This window comes from Plecotus auritus, assembly GCF_963455305.1.
Source record: "Plecotus auritus genome assembly, chromosome: 8".
In the NCBI taxonomy this organism is placed as follows: Eukaryota; Metazoa; Chordata; class Mammalia; order Chiroptera; family Vespertilionidae; genus Plecotus; species Plecotus auritus.
In genome coordinates this window covers 143,666,041-143,686,136 of record NC_137782.1, presented here as the reverse complement: position 1 = coordinate 143,686,136, position 20,096 = coordinate 143,666,041, and the positions used below count along the sequence as shown (strand labels likewise).

At 39.4% G+C, this 20,096-nt stretch overlaps 1 protein-coding gene across 3 annotated transcripts in view; it reads right to left on the bottom strand.

The window, feature by feature from the left end:
- RTN4 (reticulon 4) overlaps nucleotides 1-5,670 on the bottom strand; it is a 59,087-nt gene extending 53,417 nt beyond the window's left edge. Inside the window, exon 1 of one of the 3 annotated variants that reach the window (XM_080683156.1) lies at nucleotides 4,875-5,670. In XM_080683156.1, the coding sequence (XP_080539282.1) occupies nucleotides 4,875-5,421 (547 nt within the window). In that variant the 5' untranslated portion in view covers nucleotides 5,422-5,670. The remainder of the gene's footprint in view (nucleotides 1-4,874) is intronic. The other 2 variants (XM_080683155.1, XM_080683154.1) reach the window with 2 other exon arrangements.
- Nucleotides 5,671-20,096: the final 14,426 nt, after the last annotated feature.

Sequence of the window (20,096 nt, the reverse complement as noted above, 5' to 3'; positions counted from 1 at the left end):
ATTAAAGTGAAAAAACTGTACGTGCATTCTTCAACAAATTTCAGAGAGAGTGCACAAGTAAGCAAGGGAGAACCCATAGACAGACATATAACAAACCAATCCATTGTAATGTGTGGACCTTATTTGGATTCTGGTGTGTTTTTTTAAACTTTTTTAAAAAGACGTATGACATTCACTAAGTAGTAGTAAATATAAACTTTGGCTGGATACTTGGTGAAATTAATTATTGTGAAATACATTGGGAAAGTATTTGATCAAGAGTATTGTGGTTATGTTTTGGAAAACAGTACTTGGTTTGCAACATACATAATGAAATATTTATAAGGGTGTGGGACTGGCAAGATTGGCAATGGATTGATGACTGTTGGGGCTCAGTGATGGTTAAATGAAGTTTCATTCACTATTCTGTTTCCTTTATATTTGAAATTTTCCATAACAAAAAGTAAAAATAATTTTTAAGCCCTCCAAAAAAGAGGTAAGGCAATGTAAACATACTAAACTTCTATTATACTAAAGTAATTTTAACCACATGTTTACCCACAATTCTTTTAGCAGGCCATTAAAATATATATTTGATTCCATCAATGCCAAACTTAACTAGAGCTCCTGATGTTTCTCACTCACATCAATGTTTCTCTCTCTTTCTCTCTCAAAAATCATTAAAAAAAAAAAATCCTCTGGTGAGATTTTTTTTTTTAAGTTATAACCTATATATGAGTGTTAGATAGGTACTTGACTTACTGAGGAATCACCTGGTAGTGTCTAACCACTACCACTACCCGTTATGATGTACACCTGAAAATAATATATTTAACATCAACAATTAATTGAAACTCTTAAAAAGTAATTAAATTAAATAAATAAAAGTTATAGCAATTAAAAAATAAATGAAACAGAAAATATTTCACCCATACTACAAATATATGACAAAAGTGGCATTTCAAAATAGTAGAGAAAATGGTGTTGAGACAAATGAAATATCATATTCAAAAATAAAATTGTATCACTATGTCATTCTCTAGAACAAAATAAACTACAGAAAGAATTAAATGTTAAAATAAAATTATAAAAATACCAAGAGAAAACACGGAGAAATTTTTATAAGACATATATATGACAAAGTCTAATTTCCTGACACTAGATCAAGTGCTCCTACAGATAGAAGAAGAAAAAAAAGAAGAGGTCAAAACTGTGATGAGAAAAATGTACTGACACCTAAGCCTAGTAAATTATATGGCACCTAAGCTGATTTAAAAAAATACTTAGGAAATATAAATTTAAAAAATACTTGGGCCGAAACCGGTTTGGCTCAGTGGATAGAGCGTCGGCCTGCGGACTGAGGGGTCCCGGGTTGAATCCGGTCAGGGGCACGTACATTGGTTGCGGGCACATCCCCAGTGGGAGGTGTGCAGGAGGCAGCTGATCGATGTTTCTCTCTCATCGATGTTTCTAGCTCTCTATCCCTCTCCCTTCCTCTCTGTAAAATATCAATAAAATATATTAAAAAAAAATACTTGGGAAATATAAAATAAAAAATAATTTGCTAAGTCATTTACTGGTTAATCTACTCTACTGGTAAAGGCAAAAGGAAAAAAGGTACTTTAACACATTACTGGTGAAAATATAGGTTGGAACAACTCTTTGTTAGTACAATTTGGCATTATCTAGCAACATTTTAAATGCACATAGCCTTTGAACTAGGAATTCTATTAGTATGAATTTATCTTACAACACCCAGAGAACAGCATGTATTCCCAAAGAAGTTCATATAAGGGTGTTCACAGCAACATTATTTATAACAGAAAAAGCTGAGAAACAACCTAGTTCATCATCACTAAAAGACTGATTAAATAAAATATGGTACATATGTAAATAAATGCATGTTTTACTTCATAACACTTGGGATTTTTATTGAGAAAATAATCTAATAATTCTGGAACTATACAGAATGGGAAGATCAACTTTCATCTATAATTTTCATTCATTCAACAAATATCTGAGTGCTTACACCACATGTCTGTGCTCAGTAATGCAGATATAATGTCATATAATCCTTTTCCTCAGGGAAAAAAGGTGATATAGCCCCTTTATTCAAGGAGCATATAGTCTGGTAGAAACTAGAGATGAGTAAACGTACTATTATCACATATATGGTATGATATCTATCATAGGTAAGAACAGAATGTTATGGAAACACATGAGTAAAGCAACTTAAAATTAATAATCACCATGCCAAGAAACAAAAACTCAGCAGCTTAAATGTGAAATTATTAACTCCTCCTTCAGAGCGGAAATGATGATGAGGCCATCAGTCTGAGAAGACCTTAGCTTCAGTACAGCTGGGTCTGACCACCTTTCACATGCCTATGTCCACAAAGGTCACATTCACCCATTTAAACACTGCTGATGAACTAGGGTTCTCCCTTAAGAGTTCTGAATCCCTGGTGCTATCACCCTCAGAGGGACCTTTTCTAGGGTTTACATTTAGAATCAGGAACCAAAAGTCTCAAAAAGAATGTGCTATAAGAATAGTGTATCTGCATTTACTTCTACTTCATCAGTTTCCAAAGAATCAAGAAAGAGATCCATTTGGTTGGTACTTGAAACCTGGGCTAGCAAATTACCTTTAAAATGTGCCATTTAAATTGGAGCCTTACATCAGTAGGGTTTCAAATAAATTGCTTTTAGGTATTTTATGAAATAACTACACTAAAACAGAGCTAATTATTGGACAATAGAAAATATGCCCCTTTTTAGAAATGTTTTATATAATATAGCAAATCTTCCAAGTTTACAGAGATATAGTATGAAATAGCATATTTTCTAAATACTATTCCACATACTTAGATATTTACCAAAGATTCTATATATATATTCATTACATCATTTTAAAAAGGATGAGGGAGCTTGTTGGTTACTAAAAAACACTATAAATTTGACACTGTGCTTCCTAGGAACCAATCTGAAACATAATTTATCTTATCCATAAGGAGCATATATACCACTTGTTCCTAGTCAGAAAATTAAAAATAGCTTAACAAAAGAAATTATTCAGAATCTCTAAATTCATCAGTTCTATTCCTTGTTATCATTTGTTAGATAAAAAATGGAAGATGGGGACTGAATAGGGTATGACATCTCTTTCTTTAGAGGCATCTTAAGATTTAACGTATATAAAACTCAAAATCTTAAAAGAAATGGTTTTTAATCTCTAAGATATAATAACCCTATACTTAAAGCAATATTAAATCCTATATAAACTTCCTTTCAATTAACAACTTTGGACAGTCTCAAACTGATTTAATAAGCACCAACATTCTTTCCTTTGCATTTACATTCATAGCGTCAAAGTCCCGTCAATTCTCTTTCATAAAACCTCTTTGTACCCTAACTATAAAAATACAGATTCACAACCAATTACAGAATTCATGCTTCCCTTCTATTCCATTTTCCCTGAACTAAATAATTAACTAGATTAGGCGCTACTCACCTGTCTCAGAACTATCACAAAAGCTTTCTGAATATAGTTCCCCTGTTTTTCTTTCCAACCTATCTTAGAATACGGTCCCCAATTCCTTTTCTAACACTACCACCCAGGCCTCAGTTCAATAATCTTCAATGGCTTCCTAATACCTAAAAGCAGTAAATCAGGAAAAGTAAAAAGCTACTAGTTAATAAGTTCATAATTTGTCCGATAAGATGAACTCTAAATCTCTAATAAACTTGGTATTTTTACCTTCTAAAATAATTTCCTAAGGTGTTCTGTGAAAGAACTTAATTATTAATGTACAACCAGGTACTTGTGAATGAAAAGATTTGAAAACTATTTACAGACTATGCAGATTTGTCTCTGTAGACCTAAAACATAACTTCCAAGAAATAGTGTATCTAACCAATACATGAAAACCCCTCAAAATATTTCATTAAGTCTCATGGTAAATCTACCACAAATTTAATTGGCCTAGACCCGGATAGGAATCCACAGGTTTCCCTTCTTTAAGACTATCAATCATGTTGCTTTTTTGTTTACGATTCAATTATGATGCAGTAAGAGGCTAAACCTGTCCACACTAACAGCAATTCCTCTTACTCTGCGGCTCAGAACCCGAGCAAAACTGCGCCCCCTCGGAACACAATGCCCACAGCCCATTTCCCAGGCTCGCTTTAGCTGATGCGGAGTTGCCACATCAATACACGGGTAAACTGGGCGGTGGCAGGACTTCGCCGGAACTCTCCAGCCCAAATCTCCACGCGCACACCACTGGAGGCGCTCTCCTTCAATGCAGTTGGGTCAATGTGGACGTTTTCCAAGGGGTCATCTCCCCACCAGCGCAAGAGGAGGGGAAGGGAGATGAAACGCATGGGGCCAGCCCGGCCAAGGAGGGGATAAGAAGGGGGCCAGGGCTGAATACAGGCCAGCGGACTAACAGCGAAACTGTGCCTTTTCCCGAGGAGCAACCCAGACGGGTAGACAAAAGATTAAGGCGCCAAGGCCTTTCCATCCTCACCCCAGAACGAAGGCAGCCCAAGAATCCACAACCCTAGCTCCTCCATACACACCCAGCTTCAACTAGGGGTGGGTGGGTGCCTAACTTCAGGGACGCAGTGGAATGGGGACCAGAGGGAAGAACCCAGGAGCGGTCGGGTGCACGTGTTACCCGACGCCCGGACAGACAATGAAGAACAAGCCCGGGCTACCTCCGCCGCCCCACCCAGCTCCCGGCGGCTCCCACGGGGGGGGGTGGGGGGCGCCTTCCCCCTCCCCCCAGGTCTGCAGACAAAGCCCCTCGGGGTGGAGAGGGGGGCTCCGCGTGAGCAGCTGGGGCTGCACACAAAAGAGGGAGGGGCGCGAGGCGGGAGGGCGAGGCACTCACCCACGGAGCCAGAGGAGCTCCTGCGCTTGGGCGCGGCCGGCGTGGAGGGGGGCGCAGCGGGGGCCGGGGCGGTCGGCGTCCACGCGGGCTCGGCTTGGGGGCTCACGCTGGCCGGGGGAGGTGGGGGAGGCCGGGCCGGTGGCTCGTCGTCCTCGGGGAGCTTGGAGGGCGAGGCTGCGGCAGAGGAGGGTAGGGATGGCGTGGAGGACGCGGGACTCGGGTCCCAGGACTGATGCCTCTCCGGGGCGACAGGGGGCGCGGCCGGCAGGGGCCCCCGGGGCGCCGGGGGCACGAAGTCATTGTCGAAGTCCAGCAGGGGCGCGGTGGGGGCGGAGGCGGTGGGCACTGGGGCCGCCGACAGCCCGGCGGCGGGCTTCCTCTCCAGCACCTCCAGCTCCTCCAAGTCCTCGTCCTCGTCCTCTTCCTCCTCGTCCTCTTCCTCCTCGTCCTCGGGCTCCCTCACGAACTGGTACTTGAACGTGGGCTGAGGCCGGGGCGGGTGGTCCGAAGACGAGGAGACCCGAGACGACTGGTCCGTGTCTTCCATGGCTGGCGGGTCGGAGATGATGCTGCAGCTGCTGCCGACGCCGGACGCTTCTCCTCGGAGGCGCGGGCTGTGGTGGGGGTTGGGGAGCTCTGAAAGGGGCAGAGCCGAACGAGCTAAGGGACCTGCAGAGGCGACGGCTCCCGGAACAATGAGGCTGCCCCTCCTGCCTCCGCACCCGTGATGCGCCACCCGCCCCGTCCCCAGTTGCCGCCGCCGCCGCCCAGACCAGCTTAGGAGAGAGGCCAGCAGACTCTCCGCCCAGTTTGGCGCGATTCCTCCTCCCCTGCAGGCAGGGGCTGGAGCGGGACGGAGGGAGCCAATCGGCTACAGGATAGTGATAAAGGACAACCAGCCGGCCCAACGAAAAGGAGAAGAGGAGAAAGTGGGTGTGGCTTGTTGCGCTTCCTCTCTCTTACCGGCTGGGTTGGGCTCGGTGGGCGGGTTTGAAACTGGCAACCCCGCCCTCCACCGTGGGTAGTTTAGGAGAGGGGCTGTGGTGGGGTGGGGCGGGTGTCTGGCGGGGCCACAGCGGTAGGTCCACTGTAGTTAGAGGGCTGCGAAAGCGAGCCAGCTGCCGACCCTGAGGGGTGGGAGAGACTCCTGCCTCGCCACCGGAAGGGCGTTATCCTGGGTGGAAACTTTCCTCCCAGGAAAGGGAAAAAAACCAGAGTGGACAAAGGTACTAATAAACGGGACTGTGGAGTAGGCCCTAAGGATTGAAATATACACTACATTTTAAAAGATTTTTGAAATAAAGGATTATATTGTTTTAAACTTAAATTCACAGGCCACGTTATTACTACTACCATCACCACCTAAAAAGAAAAAAGTAAAATTTTTGGCAGGGGTAAGATCACTCCGGGTCTAAATTGCTGACCCTGGATGAGGTAGGCAAAACAGAGCTGGGCTGGACCATCTGGGGCTGGGACGGACCCTGTGGAAGTCCACTCATCTCCTTCCAGGAGACTTTTGAGATCTGCCGGATGCTGGACTCTCACATGGTAGGAGGATGAGTCAGTCACCCAAAGAGAGAGGGAGGGAAGAGAGAGAAGTGGCAACAGAACCAAGCCTTGGAAGGCAAATTTGATTCACATTATATTTCAGTCACCTTAGGCTCATGAGTCAACATTTCAGATGATTCAGGCTTTCTGGGAGTCAGTAAGCCCAGTACTCCTTTCTTAGATATGCCAGAATGAGCATGATTCCCAGTCCACTTTTTCCAAAACTGGAGAGAGTTTAAGGGAAATGGTTACAGAACATATAAGTGTCGGCATACAGAGGTTTAAAGAACCCTTTTATCTTTTTGATATACATTCCAAAAGTCTTTGCTGCATGCCTAACCTGGAGGCCCCGGAGAAAGAGGGAAAACCTGTTTACAAGTTGCTGCATTCCAGGCCAGCACTGTCCAATACTTGAATCACTGGCTACTTGTGGCTGTTGAGCACTGGAAATGTGACTAGCCTGAAATGGAATGTGTTGTAAGTTTAAAATGCACATTATATTTTGAGTTAGTACCTCCCCCCCAAATTTATCTCAATTTTTATTAGTCACATGTTGGAAATGATAATATTTTAGATACATTGGGATAAGTATTATTCATTTCATTTATTTCTTTTTACTTTTTAATGCAGCTTCTAGAACATTTTAAATACATATATGATTCACATTATATTTCTATTGGACAGGCTAGTCTAATTTAATCAACGATTAAGAAACGTTGATTGCCATGGGGAGTCACTAGTTATTTAAGCAAATTCTTAGCTCCAACTAATTAATATTACCCTACACTTAATTAGAGTTTTAAAAATGAAAGGTAGGGGTTGTAAGGGGAGGGAGAAGGGATGGATAGGTGGAACACGGGATTTTTAGGTCAGTAAAACTATTTTGTATGATACTGTGATGAAGGATACATGACATTATGTACATGGCAAAACTCATAGACCTGTACAACACAAAGAGTGAACCTGTGAGTTTTAGCAAATAATACTTCAATTTGGTTCATAGATTGTAACAAATGTACTACACCAATGTAAGATGTTAGTGATAGGGGAAACTGTGGTTGGGGGATTGGAATGGGAGTGTATGAGAACTCTGTTCTGTTTAATTTTTCTGTAAAGTTACCGTATAACTACTCTAAGAAAAAAAAAAAAGTTGTTTTTTTTTAAAGGGAAGGTATAACAAAATTTCCTGGAAATGTAACCTGATCAGGTTAATTATCAACAATACAGTCACAACCTGGCATATCATTCCCACAAAGATGAACTTGCTTTATTTATACAAAATGGTTATGAGTTGCTTTCAGTTTTTGTTTGTGGTTTGAGAGGTTAAAACAGTATAAGAAGAGGGAATTATTAGTGTAGAATTTGGGGGCAGGAGGTTTAACACCAAAGTAAAAATTTTAAACAAAACAGATTACTACAATGATAACTAAATTGTTTCAAGTATTTGTCAAATTTATCAAAAATCATACATGAGGAGAAACCAAGATGGCGGCATAGGTAAACACCTAAACTGCTGCCTCGCACAACAATTTCAAAACTACAACTAAAAGACAGAACGGACACCATCCAGAACCACAGGAAAGCTGGCTGAGTGAAAATTCTACAACTAGAAGGAAAGAAAAGCTCACAGAGAATTGGAGGTACGGCAAAGGGGCTTTGTGCGTGCAGAGAGGAAGGGCGGCTGAGAGCCTGGCTGACTTTCTCTGGCGGAAGGGGGAAGGAAGCCTCCGACCGCACTGAACCCCAGTTCTGACTGCACTGAACCCCAGTTCCGGGCAAACCCCTGGGGACCCACGCTCTTACGGGGGGAGTCTGGACTCTCGGGCGGAGACTCGAGCTGGGAAAGGCAGAAGTCTGAAGGCGCACGCGGGCCAGTGCGCACAAAGGCTGCGGAGATTGCCACAGGCTTTCCCTAGTGGAAGGGAGTCAGAGGATCCTGACTGCACTGAGCCCCAGTTCTGACTGCAGTGAACCCCGGTTCCAGGCGAGCCCCTGGGGACCCACGCTCTTGTGGGGGGAGTCTGGACTCTCGGGCGGAGACTCGGGAGCCGGGGAAGGCGGAGGACTGAAAGTGCGCACGCGCGCGCGCGCCAGTGCGCACAAAGGCTGCGGAAGTTGCCACAGGCTTTCCCTAGTGGAAGGGAGTCAGAGGATTCTGACTGCACTGAGCCCCAGTTCTGACTGCAGTGAACCCCAGTTCCAGGCGAGCCCCTGGGGACCCACACTCTTGTGGGGGGAGTCTGGACTCTCAGGCGGAGACTCGAGCTGGGGAAGGCGGAGGACTGAAAGCGCACATGCGCGCAAGGGCAAGGCTGACAGGAAGCCAAGACTGAGACTCCACCCCATCCAAGCTGAGCACAGAGGCTATTGCAATTTGGCAAGTCTAATCCTATAAGGCTGTCTCCAGCACCGAACTTCTCCCAGCATAGACACAGCTGATCCTTACAGCCAACTGGCCCGGAGGTCAATTCTTCCCAGTGATACCAACAACAATAAAGACTTAATTACAACAAGGCTGTACACACAGTCCACAAAGGGGTGCACCAAGAGTGTCCACCTCAGGTTAACTGGGGAAGCAGACCCACTGGGCCATATTGGAAACCTAGCACAAATATCTACCTTACCAACTCAGGGAATCAGTGAAAATGCGGGGTCAAAGAATCAGATCACAAACGAAAGAAATGGAGGAAAACAAACGACTGGATATAGAATTCAAAACCACGGTTATAAGACTTTTTAAGAATATCCTAGAAAAGGCCGATAAATATAACGAGACCCTCAAAGATATGAAAAAGGACCAACTAGAAATTAAACATACACTGACTGAAATAAAAAATATTATACAGAGACCCAGAAACAGAATAGAGGAACACAAGAATCAAGTCAAAGAATTGAAATACAAAGAAGCAAAAAACACTCAACCGAAAAAGCAAAAAGCAAAAAAAAAAATCCAAAAAGTTGAAGATAATGTAAGAAGACTCTGGGACAACTTCAAGCGTACCAACATCAGAATTATGGGGGTGCCAGAAGAAGAGAGAGAGCAAGATACTGAAAACCTATTTGAAGAAATAATGACCGAAAACTTCCCCCACCTGGTGAAAGAAATAGACTTACAAGTCCAGGAAGCCCACAGAACCCCAAACAAAAGGAATCCAAAGAGGACCACACCAAGACACATCATAATTAAAATGCCAAGAGCAAAAGACAAAGAGAGAATATTAAAAGCAGAAAGAGAAAAACAGTTAATTACCTACAAGGGAGCACCCATACGACTGTCAGCTGACTTCTGAACAGAAACTATGCAGGCCAGACGGGAGTGGCAAGAAATCTTCAATGTGATGAATAGCAAGAACCTACAACCAAGATTACTCTACCCAGCAAAGCTATCATTCAGAATTGAAGGGCAGATAAAGAGCTTCACAGATAAGAAAAAGCTGAAGGAGTTCATCACCACCAAACCAGTATTATATGAAATGCTGAAAGGTATTCTTAAAGAAGAGGAAGAAGAAAAAAGTAAAGAGAAAAATTATGAACAACAAATACATATCTATCAACAAGCGAACCTAAAAATCAAGTGAATTAAAAACCTGAGGAACAGAATAATCTGGTGAATATAATAGAATCAGGGGCATAGAAAGGGAGTGGACTGATAATTCTCAGGGGGAAAGGGGTATGGGGGGTTCATGAAGAGAATGGACAAAAATCATACACCTATGGATGAGGACAGTGGGGGGGAGGTAAGGGCAGAAGGTGGAGTGGGAAATGGGTGGAGGGGAGCTATGGGGGGAAAAAGGAGAAATAATTGTAATAATCTGAATAAAGATTTATTTTAAAAAAATAAATAAAACATCAACTTCAGTGGGAAAAAAAATCATACATGATTGTCAAGTGTAAGTGCATACACATAATAAAATACTAGCAAAATTTTATTATATGAACTTTTTTCTGTTAAGTCACAATTTAGCTATCAGCATTTCAGTCTTCCCCAAACTGTTTTTGTCACTATGATTGTTCTGAAACTCCTTGATGGAAAGTTTCAAAGGGTTTTCATATGTTATTTGCAAGTTGCTCATATGATATTTCTGCATTCATATATATGTGTACCTGCTATTACTAAAATAGTCACAAGAAATGTGATTAATTTATTTAAAGTGTCACAAAAGAATAATTACAGAAAATTATAGATTTGCAACTTTAATTGTAAATAGCAGTAAATATTGAGGCAGTAATATACACACTCTCCTCTGACATAGAAGAAATACAAGAATTTTATATTATTGATCTCAGTGGTTTCTATAAAATCAAGTGTTTGATGGATGAATAAGAGTAAAGAGTTTATCTAATGTTCATAGAATGTCCAACAAAGCATAGGGAAAAGATAATGTTGCTATTATACCAGAATTAAGAAAATCTGATAGTATTTGAAATGGTAAAAGGAAGAATATAAATTTTAGATCATAATAATAGTTAGAAAATAATTATTCGATGAATTATCTTGGAAATTTTCTTATCAGATGTAGAAGATTGAAGTCTCCAGTACCATGGATAATAGCTGTTCTCTCTTAGAACCCTATTCAGCCTGATAGAATTTCAGAGTTGGAATGATTCTAGGTCAGACTGACCAATCTCCCTCCCATTATAGGAATATCCTACAGAAGACTTTTTTAACTTGGGCATCTGTAGTAGATTAAAAATGGCCACAGACTCTATGCAACCACTCCAGTCAAGAGGTTGGATCAATTCCCCACATCTTCTAACACGGGCTTGTGATGTTTCTTGACCAATAGAATGCTCTGGAAATGAGTTCCAAGCCCAACCAGCAGAGACATTACAGCTTCCACCCTCACGCTCTTAGAATGCTAAGGCCCAAGATGATAGAGACATGGAGAGACACCTAGCTGCCCTAGCCATAGAGCTGATGTCCCAGAAATATGAGACTGTCTCAGACTGTCCAGCTAATACACCAAGTCATGAAAAATAATGAATCACTGTTGTTTTAAACTACCTTTGAGATGATTCATTACACAGCAAAAGCTAATTGAAACATCATCCATTTTGTGCTTCTATTTTTGCTTTATTCATTCATACATGAAATATTTATTGGCTACTTACTCGGCACCATGCACTGTTCAAGACTTGGGAAAAATCAGATGCAAATGTGCATGAGCATTTTCAGTAAAGGAAACTTACTTCTTAGGGAAATAGCGCATTCCATGTCTATAGTATTATAGCTTATTGTAGAGTGCTGAACTGACACCTCATCTGGTGCACATAGAACAGGTTAATTGTCCTTGCATCATGTAAACTTCCTGAAAGAGTTAAAGGCATAGGATGAGTATACTCAAGTCTACATATTGAAGGGTATAGACTCAAGAGTGGGTTCAGCAACCACAGTAGAAAGATGAGAGGCAAACTCCTGACCAATTTGTTACAAAGCTGTGCACCATAGCTTTTTTGCCTACTGAAAATGACTTGCACGTGTAAAAGAGCATCACTGAATTATATTTGATCTTTGTATTCAAAAAAGACGGAAGCATCATTTTAGCACCCTCCAGGGAAAATTAACAACTGGCTACATCATTGTCCCTACCATTTCACTGGCATTTAGATGTCATGAAATGTACCTGTTTGTGAAATGCAGTTCAGGGTTCTGGTTAACATCTTGACTTATTCTAAGCTCATTCTGTAATAAAAATAGAAATATTAATATTATAAAATCAACATTTTCAGCTATGTTAGTTATGCATTGACAATTATTGTTGGACCTAAAATTAAAAATTTGTTTCAAACAGAAATCACATATTGGGTAAGTGAAAGTCATCATTGAAATTGAACCTAGTCCTTCTCCTTTAACCTGCCTTGGTCCTCTGCATTAATACTGCATTTCCTTAGTCTAGTTCAATATGCATCATTTCTCTGATGAAACTTATTTTGATCTAGCAGAAAAACTATTTTCGATCTAACAGAAAATTAATTTTGGCCTAGCAGTACAAATCCAAGCAAAGAAATTCTTAGACAAATAAAAAAATCTGTCCTCATGAGAAAAAAGAACCACAGAAAAGAGTTCACAAAATTATCTTAAAGATTTATGTATAAATTTTGTTCTTTAGATCATCAGTGGAAATAGAAGCCAGGTGGTTACTATCTTTAGAATAAGCATTATTAATTTATTCAGCTAAAATTTATTAAGCATCTAAGCTATGGTAATAAAGAGTAAATAAAACACTCTTCCAGACATCAAGGAACATATAGTTGAGTTTACATAAGAATATATAGGTATATATACATATATGTGTGTGTATTTATTCATATATATGTTGTAGATGTATGTATATATGTATTGTATGAATATATATATGACGTGTGTACAATAGACAGACAGACAGACACAGACATATTCCAACAGGATTTGGGTAATTCTTCATAAGATGATGTAATACTTAATCTTTTAAGGTAGAGAAAGGAAGAAAGGCATCTAAGGAAGGGGGAATAGCATCTATAGAGGCAGGGTAGAGTGAAACTCCAACACAAATTCAAGGCATAGAGACATGTGGTATAGCTAGAGAGGTAGAAAATGATTGCAGATAAAGCAAAATAATAATAATAAGTTTAGTTCAAACTAAGGGTCTCAAATGCCATGCTAAAGACATTACTCTCTAAGTAAAGAGTTATTAAAGGTTTTTAAGTAGGATGGTGAGAGGACCTGATTGCTAATTTACAAAAAAAAAATACGCTGATAGAGAATTATGGGTGCTAGAGTAAGGAAAATTAAGAATATTTAAGATGCAATTACAATACCTTGGGTAATATTTACCCAATAACTTTCTTACAGCTACTGTGGCTTAAGTGAAACAATTACTGCTAGTAGTTCAGGCAAAAGATTATAAAAACTAAATTAATAGCATAGGAAATAGGAAAAGATAAATTTAAAACTTTTAAATTTAAAAATCAGAATTTGGTGGCTAACAGGATGGAGTTGCTGATGGAAAAGAAGAAAGGAAAGCTTATTTTAAGGTTTTAGCTTAGGAGATAAGGTACCTTAGTGTTGCCATTATCAAGAAAAGTCAAAAGGGGAGCACAGAATTGGTGAGTATTTCTGCGGAGAATATAATGACCTAATTTGTTGATATATTGAACTCAAGCTGCCTGCAGAATATTGTGGTAGAAATAGTGAGGCAGATGGAAAACTAGGGCTGGGGCTTCAATGTAGTCTGGAGAGTAGATAACTAAACCTGTTGGTTAGGATTCGTGGGTAAAGTTTTGAGGAAAATGTTGGGGTTGGTGGAGATGGACAAGCAGGTTGATGGATACTGTGTGTACTCATGGGAGACAGGCCTAGCATGGAGCCTTGGGAAATATCAACATGAAATATCTCTGGACATACTTGAATAATGTTATTTCTACCTAACCCTTACTTTTCAAAATAAACCAAAAACAAAACAAAACAAAACAACTCCCTTTAGCTTTTCTTCATAGGTCCAGTTCTCTAAGTTTTAAATAGGTGCTCATTTTATTTTTTCCATCCACCTTAAATATTAGACTCAGAAGTCAAAATAGTATTCCAGTAATCTATAGTATCCAAAGGATACTAAGTAATCTATAGTATGCAATAAGTGATCTATAGTAATAGAGACAGCAACAATAATTTAAGCCACTGATAATCCTTAAACTCTCAGTAAACTGGGAGCTCCAGTCAGCCAACAACAAGTAGGATTGCCTGTTGAACTTTGCCTCTTCCAGTAACTGACCATTTGTTAATAAAGGTTCTAAAGAGAAGAAAATGGCTGGAAGAAAAGCAGTAAGCTATTAAGCAAGCTCCATTAAATTACAGAGTTAACTACAATGATTCTTTTATATACTACCTATATTTGTCAGATACAGGATTTTTAAATCCACAGATCTATATTGCTCATATTCAACTTGTTTTCGACTTTCCAGAGAACCCAGGAACACATTCATTACCAGATATGCTATAGAATATTGCCCTGCCATGGTCTTTTTTAAAACTCATTTTCCTTTTATTACTACCAACTTATTGTGATCTGGCATTCCCATTTTATGTTTTATTTATTGCAAATTTTTTCTGTCAGGTGGTAAAATAAATGTTGAAATCATTAATGAATAATAAATGCTATTTAATCTAATGAGTTAATATGGCATATTATGTGTTCATTTCCTCTCCAACCCAAAACCCTATTAAAATTTGTCAGTAAAGTAATCAAAATGGTATTAACCAATAAGGACAGACAGAGTAAGAAAGGATAAAATACTTCAACATATTTTGGGAAGACAAACAGCAGATGGAGGAGCAGCTTGACTAAGTTAGCCAACTGTATGAAGTTACGGCCTAGATAACTTTCAAGGGACAGTGTCAAATAGAAGTAAGTCATTTTGGGCCACAGAACACTTGAGAGGCTTGGCCCTTGGAGGTGCCAGGATTGAAAACAGGTGGATTAAGTAAAAGTGAAACCCTTGGCCCTCGTGTCCCCTCGAAGCTCCCAGGAAGCCTGCAGCAAGACTTAAACATATGCCTGCTGCCCCACCATTACTGCTCCCCAAGCTCCTGCCAGCCCCAACACCTGATTCTCCCCCAGACAGGATATTGGAGAATCCTTTTATGGAGAAACAAAATGGGTGGTGCCAGTGAAAATTCTTCAAAGCATTGGCATTTGGAGTACCCCAGTAAAAAGACCTGATCAGTCCCTCCTGCTCCCTTCTCCTCACAAAGTATCCAGTCCATTTATTAAATACTTTACTCTTAGGCATAAAATAAAACACAAAAACCACCATATATTTGACAGAAACCTTGAATAAAAGCTAAAAATGAAAACAAACAGAAAAAAAATTGAGGAAACAGAGACATACAGAGAAAAGAAGAAAACATCAAAGAAACTATAATATTTAGAGAGCGTAAAACAAAAAAAAAAGGAAACAATAAGAATGAAATTATCAGAGAACACGAGAGTTGATAAATTAAAACTAATTGAATGTTCATAGCATCATTCACAACCACCAAAAGATAGAAACAACCCAAATGTCTTTCAGTGAATGAATGGAGAAACAAAATGTGGTCTATACATACAGTGGAATATTATTTAGCCTTAAAAAGGAATGCAATTCTGCCCTGGCTGGTGTTGGTCAGAGGTTAAGTGTTGACTTGTACACCAAAGGGTCATAAGTTCAATTTTTGGTCAAGGGCATGTACTTGGGTTGCAGGTTCAATCCCCAGCCCCTGTTGGGGTGCAAACAGGAGACAACCAATCAATGTGTTTCTCTTTCTCTCTCTAAAAATCAACGAAAATAATATTCTCTGGTGAGGATTTAAAAAAAAGGAATGCAATTCTGATACATGCTACAACAAGGTTAAAGTTTGAAGATGTTATGCTATGAAATAAGCCAGACAAAATGGCAAATATTGCATGATTCCATTTACATTAGTTCCCTAGAATAGTCAAATACACAGAGAGAAAAGGTAGAACAGTGCGTAACAAGGGCTAAGAGAGGTGGGAATGGGAAATGAATATTTAATGGATACAGAGCTTCAATGTGGGATGATGAAGAAGTTATGGAGATGCATAGTAATGATGGTTGTAAAACAATGTGAATGTACTTAAGTGCAGTAAGTTGTGCATTTTAAAAGTGGTTAAAATAGCCGGGATAGTGTAGCTCAGTGGTTGAGTGTCAACCTATGAACCAGGAGGTCATAGTTTGATTCCCAGTCAGGGCACATGTCCAGGTTGCAGGCTCAATGCCTAGTGTGGCATTAATGATTCTCTTTCATCATTGATGTTTTTATCTCTCTCTCCCTCTCCTTCTCTCTTCCTCTCTGAAATCAATCAATCAATATATATGTGTTTTAAAAGTGATTAAAATAGTAAATTTCATTTCATGTATTTTTTACCACACTAAAATTTTTAAATTACAGTTTTTAAAAATTAATAGACATGTTGAAGACAGATTTGAAAAACCTCCCAGGAAATAGAACAAAGCCAAAAAGACATTTTAGGAACAAACAAGTGGAAATTGAAGTGTTTTTCTTTTAAAAAGCAATACTGAAATCACATAGTCATATCAATTGATGAAGAAAAAGCATTTGACAAAATCCAACACCCTCTCTTGATAAAAACTCTCAACAAGGTGGGAATAGAAGGATCATACCTCAACATAATAAAAGCCATATATGATAAACCCACAGCTAACATCATACTCAATGGGCAAAAACTAAAAACATTTCCCCTAAGAACAGGAACAAGACAGGGATGCCCACTCTCACCACTCCTGTTCGACATAGTACTGGAAGTATTAGCCATTGCAATTAGACAAGAAGAAGAAATAAAAGGCATCCAAATTGGAAAAGAAGAAGTAAAGTTGTCCTTATTTTCAGATGACATGATACTGTACATAAAAAACCCGAAAGATTCCATCAAAAAACTAATAGACTTAATAAATGAATTTGGCAAGGTAGCAGGATACAAAATTAACGCCAAGAAATCTATGGCATTTCTATACACCAATAGTGAACTTACAGAAAGAGAGACTAAAAAAGCAATCCCATTTACCATCACACCAAAAAAAATTAAGATACCTAGGAATAAACTTAACTAAGGAGGTAAAAGACCTATACGTGGAAAACTACACGACACTGAAAAAAGAGATAGAGGAAGATATAAACAGATGGAAGAACATACCATGTTCATGGATTGGTAGAATCAACATCATTAAAATGTCCATACAACCCAAAGCAATCTATAGATTCAATGCACTTCCCATTAAAATACCAATGGCATATTTCACAGACCTAGAAAGAACTCTCCAAAAATTCATCTGGAATAAAAAAAGACCCCGAATAGCCACAGCAATCCTGAGAAAGAAGAACAAAGTAGGTGGGATCTGAATACCAGATTTCAAGCTGTACTACAAAGCCACTGTTCTCAAAACAGCCTGGTACTGGCACAAGAACAGACATATAGATCAATGGAATAGAATAGAGAACCCAGAAATCAACCCAAACCACTATGCTCAATTAATATTTGACAAAGGAAGCATGAACATACAATGGAGTCAAGACAGTCTCTTCAATAAATGGTGTTGGGAAAATTGGACAGATACATACAAAAAAAAAAAAAAAATGAAACTAGCCCTAGCTGGTTTGGCTCAGTGGATAGAGCATTGGCCTGCAGACTGAAGGGTCCCAGGTTCGATTCCGGTCAAGGGCATGTACCTTGGTTGCGGGCACATCCCCAGTGGGAGGTGTGCAAGAGGCAGCTGATCGATGTTTCTCTCTCATCGATGTTTCTAACTCTCTATCCCTCTCCCTTCCTCTCTGTAAAAAATCAATAAAATATATTTTAAAAAAATGAAACTAGACCACCAACTTACACCATACACAAAAATTAACTCAAAATGGATACAGGACTTAAACATAAGACGGAAAACCATAAAAATACTAGAGGAATCCACAGGCAGAGAAATCTCAGACATATGCCGAAGCAATTTCTTCACCGATACCGCTCCTAGGGCAATGGAAGTTAAAGAGAAAATAAACAAATGGGACTACCTAAAAATAAAAAGCTTTTGCACAGCAAAAGAAACCATCAACAAAACAACAAGAAAGCCCACTGTATGGGAGAACATATTTGCAAATGTTATCACTAATAAAGGTTTAATCTCCAACATCTACAGGGAACTTATACAACTTAATAAAAGGAAGATAAATGATCCAATAAAAAAATGGGCAACGGACCTAAATAGAATCTTTTTGAAAGAAGACAGAAGGAAGACCAAGAGACATATGAAAACATGCTCAAAGTCACTAATTATCCAAGAGATGCAAATCAAAACAACAATGCGGTACCATCTCACACCTGTCAGAATGGCTATCATCAACAAATCAACAAAAGATAAGTGCTGGCGAGGATGCGGAGAAAAAGGAACCCTCGTGCACTGCTGGTGGGAAGGCAGACTGGTGCAGCCACTGTGGAGAACAGTACGGAGTTTCCTCAAAAAACTAAAAATGGAACTCCCATTTGACCCAGTAATCCCACTTCTAGGATTATATCCCAAGAAACTAGAAACACCAATCAGAAAGGATATATGCACCCCTATGTTCATAGCATCACAATTCACCACAGCTAAGATTTGGAAACAGCCTAAATGCCCATCAGCAGATGAGTGGATTAGAAAACTATGGTACATCTACACAATGGAATACTACGCTGCTATAAAAAAGAAGGAATTCTTACCATTTGTAGCAGCATGAATCGACCTGGAGAGCATTATGTTAAGTGAAATAAGCCAGGCAATGAAAGAAAAATACCACATGATCTCACTCATTTATGGAAAATAAAGGACATTATAACCTGATGAACAAAAAGATAAATACAGAGGCAGTAAAGCACCGAACAGACTGTCAAATTACAGTGGGAAGGCTGGGGAGTGTTGGGGAGGGAGGGAAATAGATCAACCAAAGGACTTGTATGCATGCATATAAGCACACCAATGGACACAAGACACTAAGGGGGTGAGGTGGGATGAGGGCATGTGACAAGGGGTAGGGGAGGCTGGGGGAAGGTCAATGGGGGGAAAAAGGAGATATATGTACTAATATATGTAATATTTTATACAATAAGAAAAAGCTTCTGGAAAAAAAAAAGCAATACTATTTATGATAGCATCAAAACCATGAAATACTTAAGGATGGATTTAACAAAACATGCCCAAACATTGCTGAGAGAAATTAAGGAAACTAGGAGGACTTCAACTTGATCTCAAGATTTATGATAAAGCTACAATAAGTAAGACAGTGTAGTATTGGCATAGACAGATAAATATATTAATAAAACAGAATAGAGAATCCAGGCATAGACTAATAGACATATATACATTTACACTACACATATACATTTTATAGTCAATTAACTTTTTGAAAAAGTTGCCTAAGTATTTCAATAGGGACAAGATAGTTCTTTCAACAAATTGTGCTGGAACAATTGGACATCCATATGCAAAAACAAGAACTTCGATCATTAGCACAGAGCTTATTAAGAATATTAACTAAAAATGAATAATGGGCCTAAATATAATGGCCAAAACTATAAAATGTCTTGATTAAAACTTAGAATAAAATCTTGGCAAGGATATATAATGAATGCTGTTGCAAATGTAAAATGATACACCCACTCTGGAAAATAATTCCTCATAAAGTTAAGCATACCTAATCATATGACCCAGCAATTTCACTGCTAGGTATTTATCCAAGAGAAACGAAAACTGGAAACAACCCAAGTGTCCATCAGCTCATGAGTGGATAAACAAACCGTGGCTTTGGAATCCTACTCAGCAATAAAAAGGAACAAATGATTTACACAGCATGGGAGAAACTCAAAAGAATTACATTAAGTGAAAGAAGCAAGATGCAAAAGCCTACACACTATATGAATCTGTTTCTGTGACGTTCTAAAATAGGCAAACCTGCCGAGGTCAGAGGGAAGGTGGGTGAATGCAAAGGGGAGCAGGGAACTCCTTAGAATGAAAGTGCTGATGGTTACATTACCATATACATGGACATAACTCATTGAACTGTACAATTAAAATGAGTGAACTTTATTGAATAAATATTATATCTCAGGAAAGCTGATTTTTTTTTTAAAGACAAAGCGATATAATGCAGAAGAC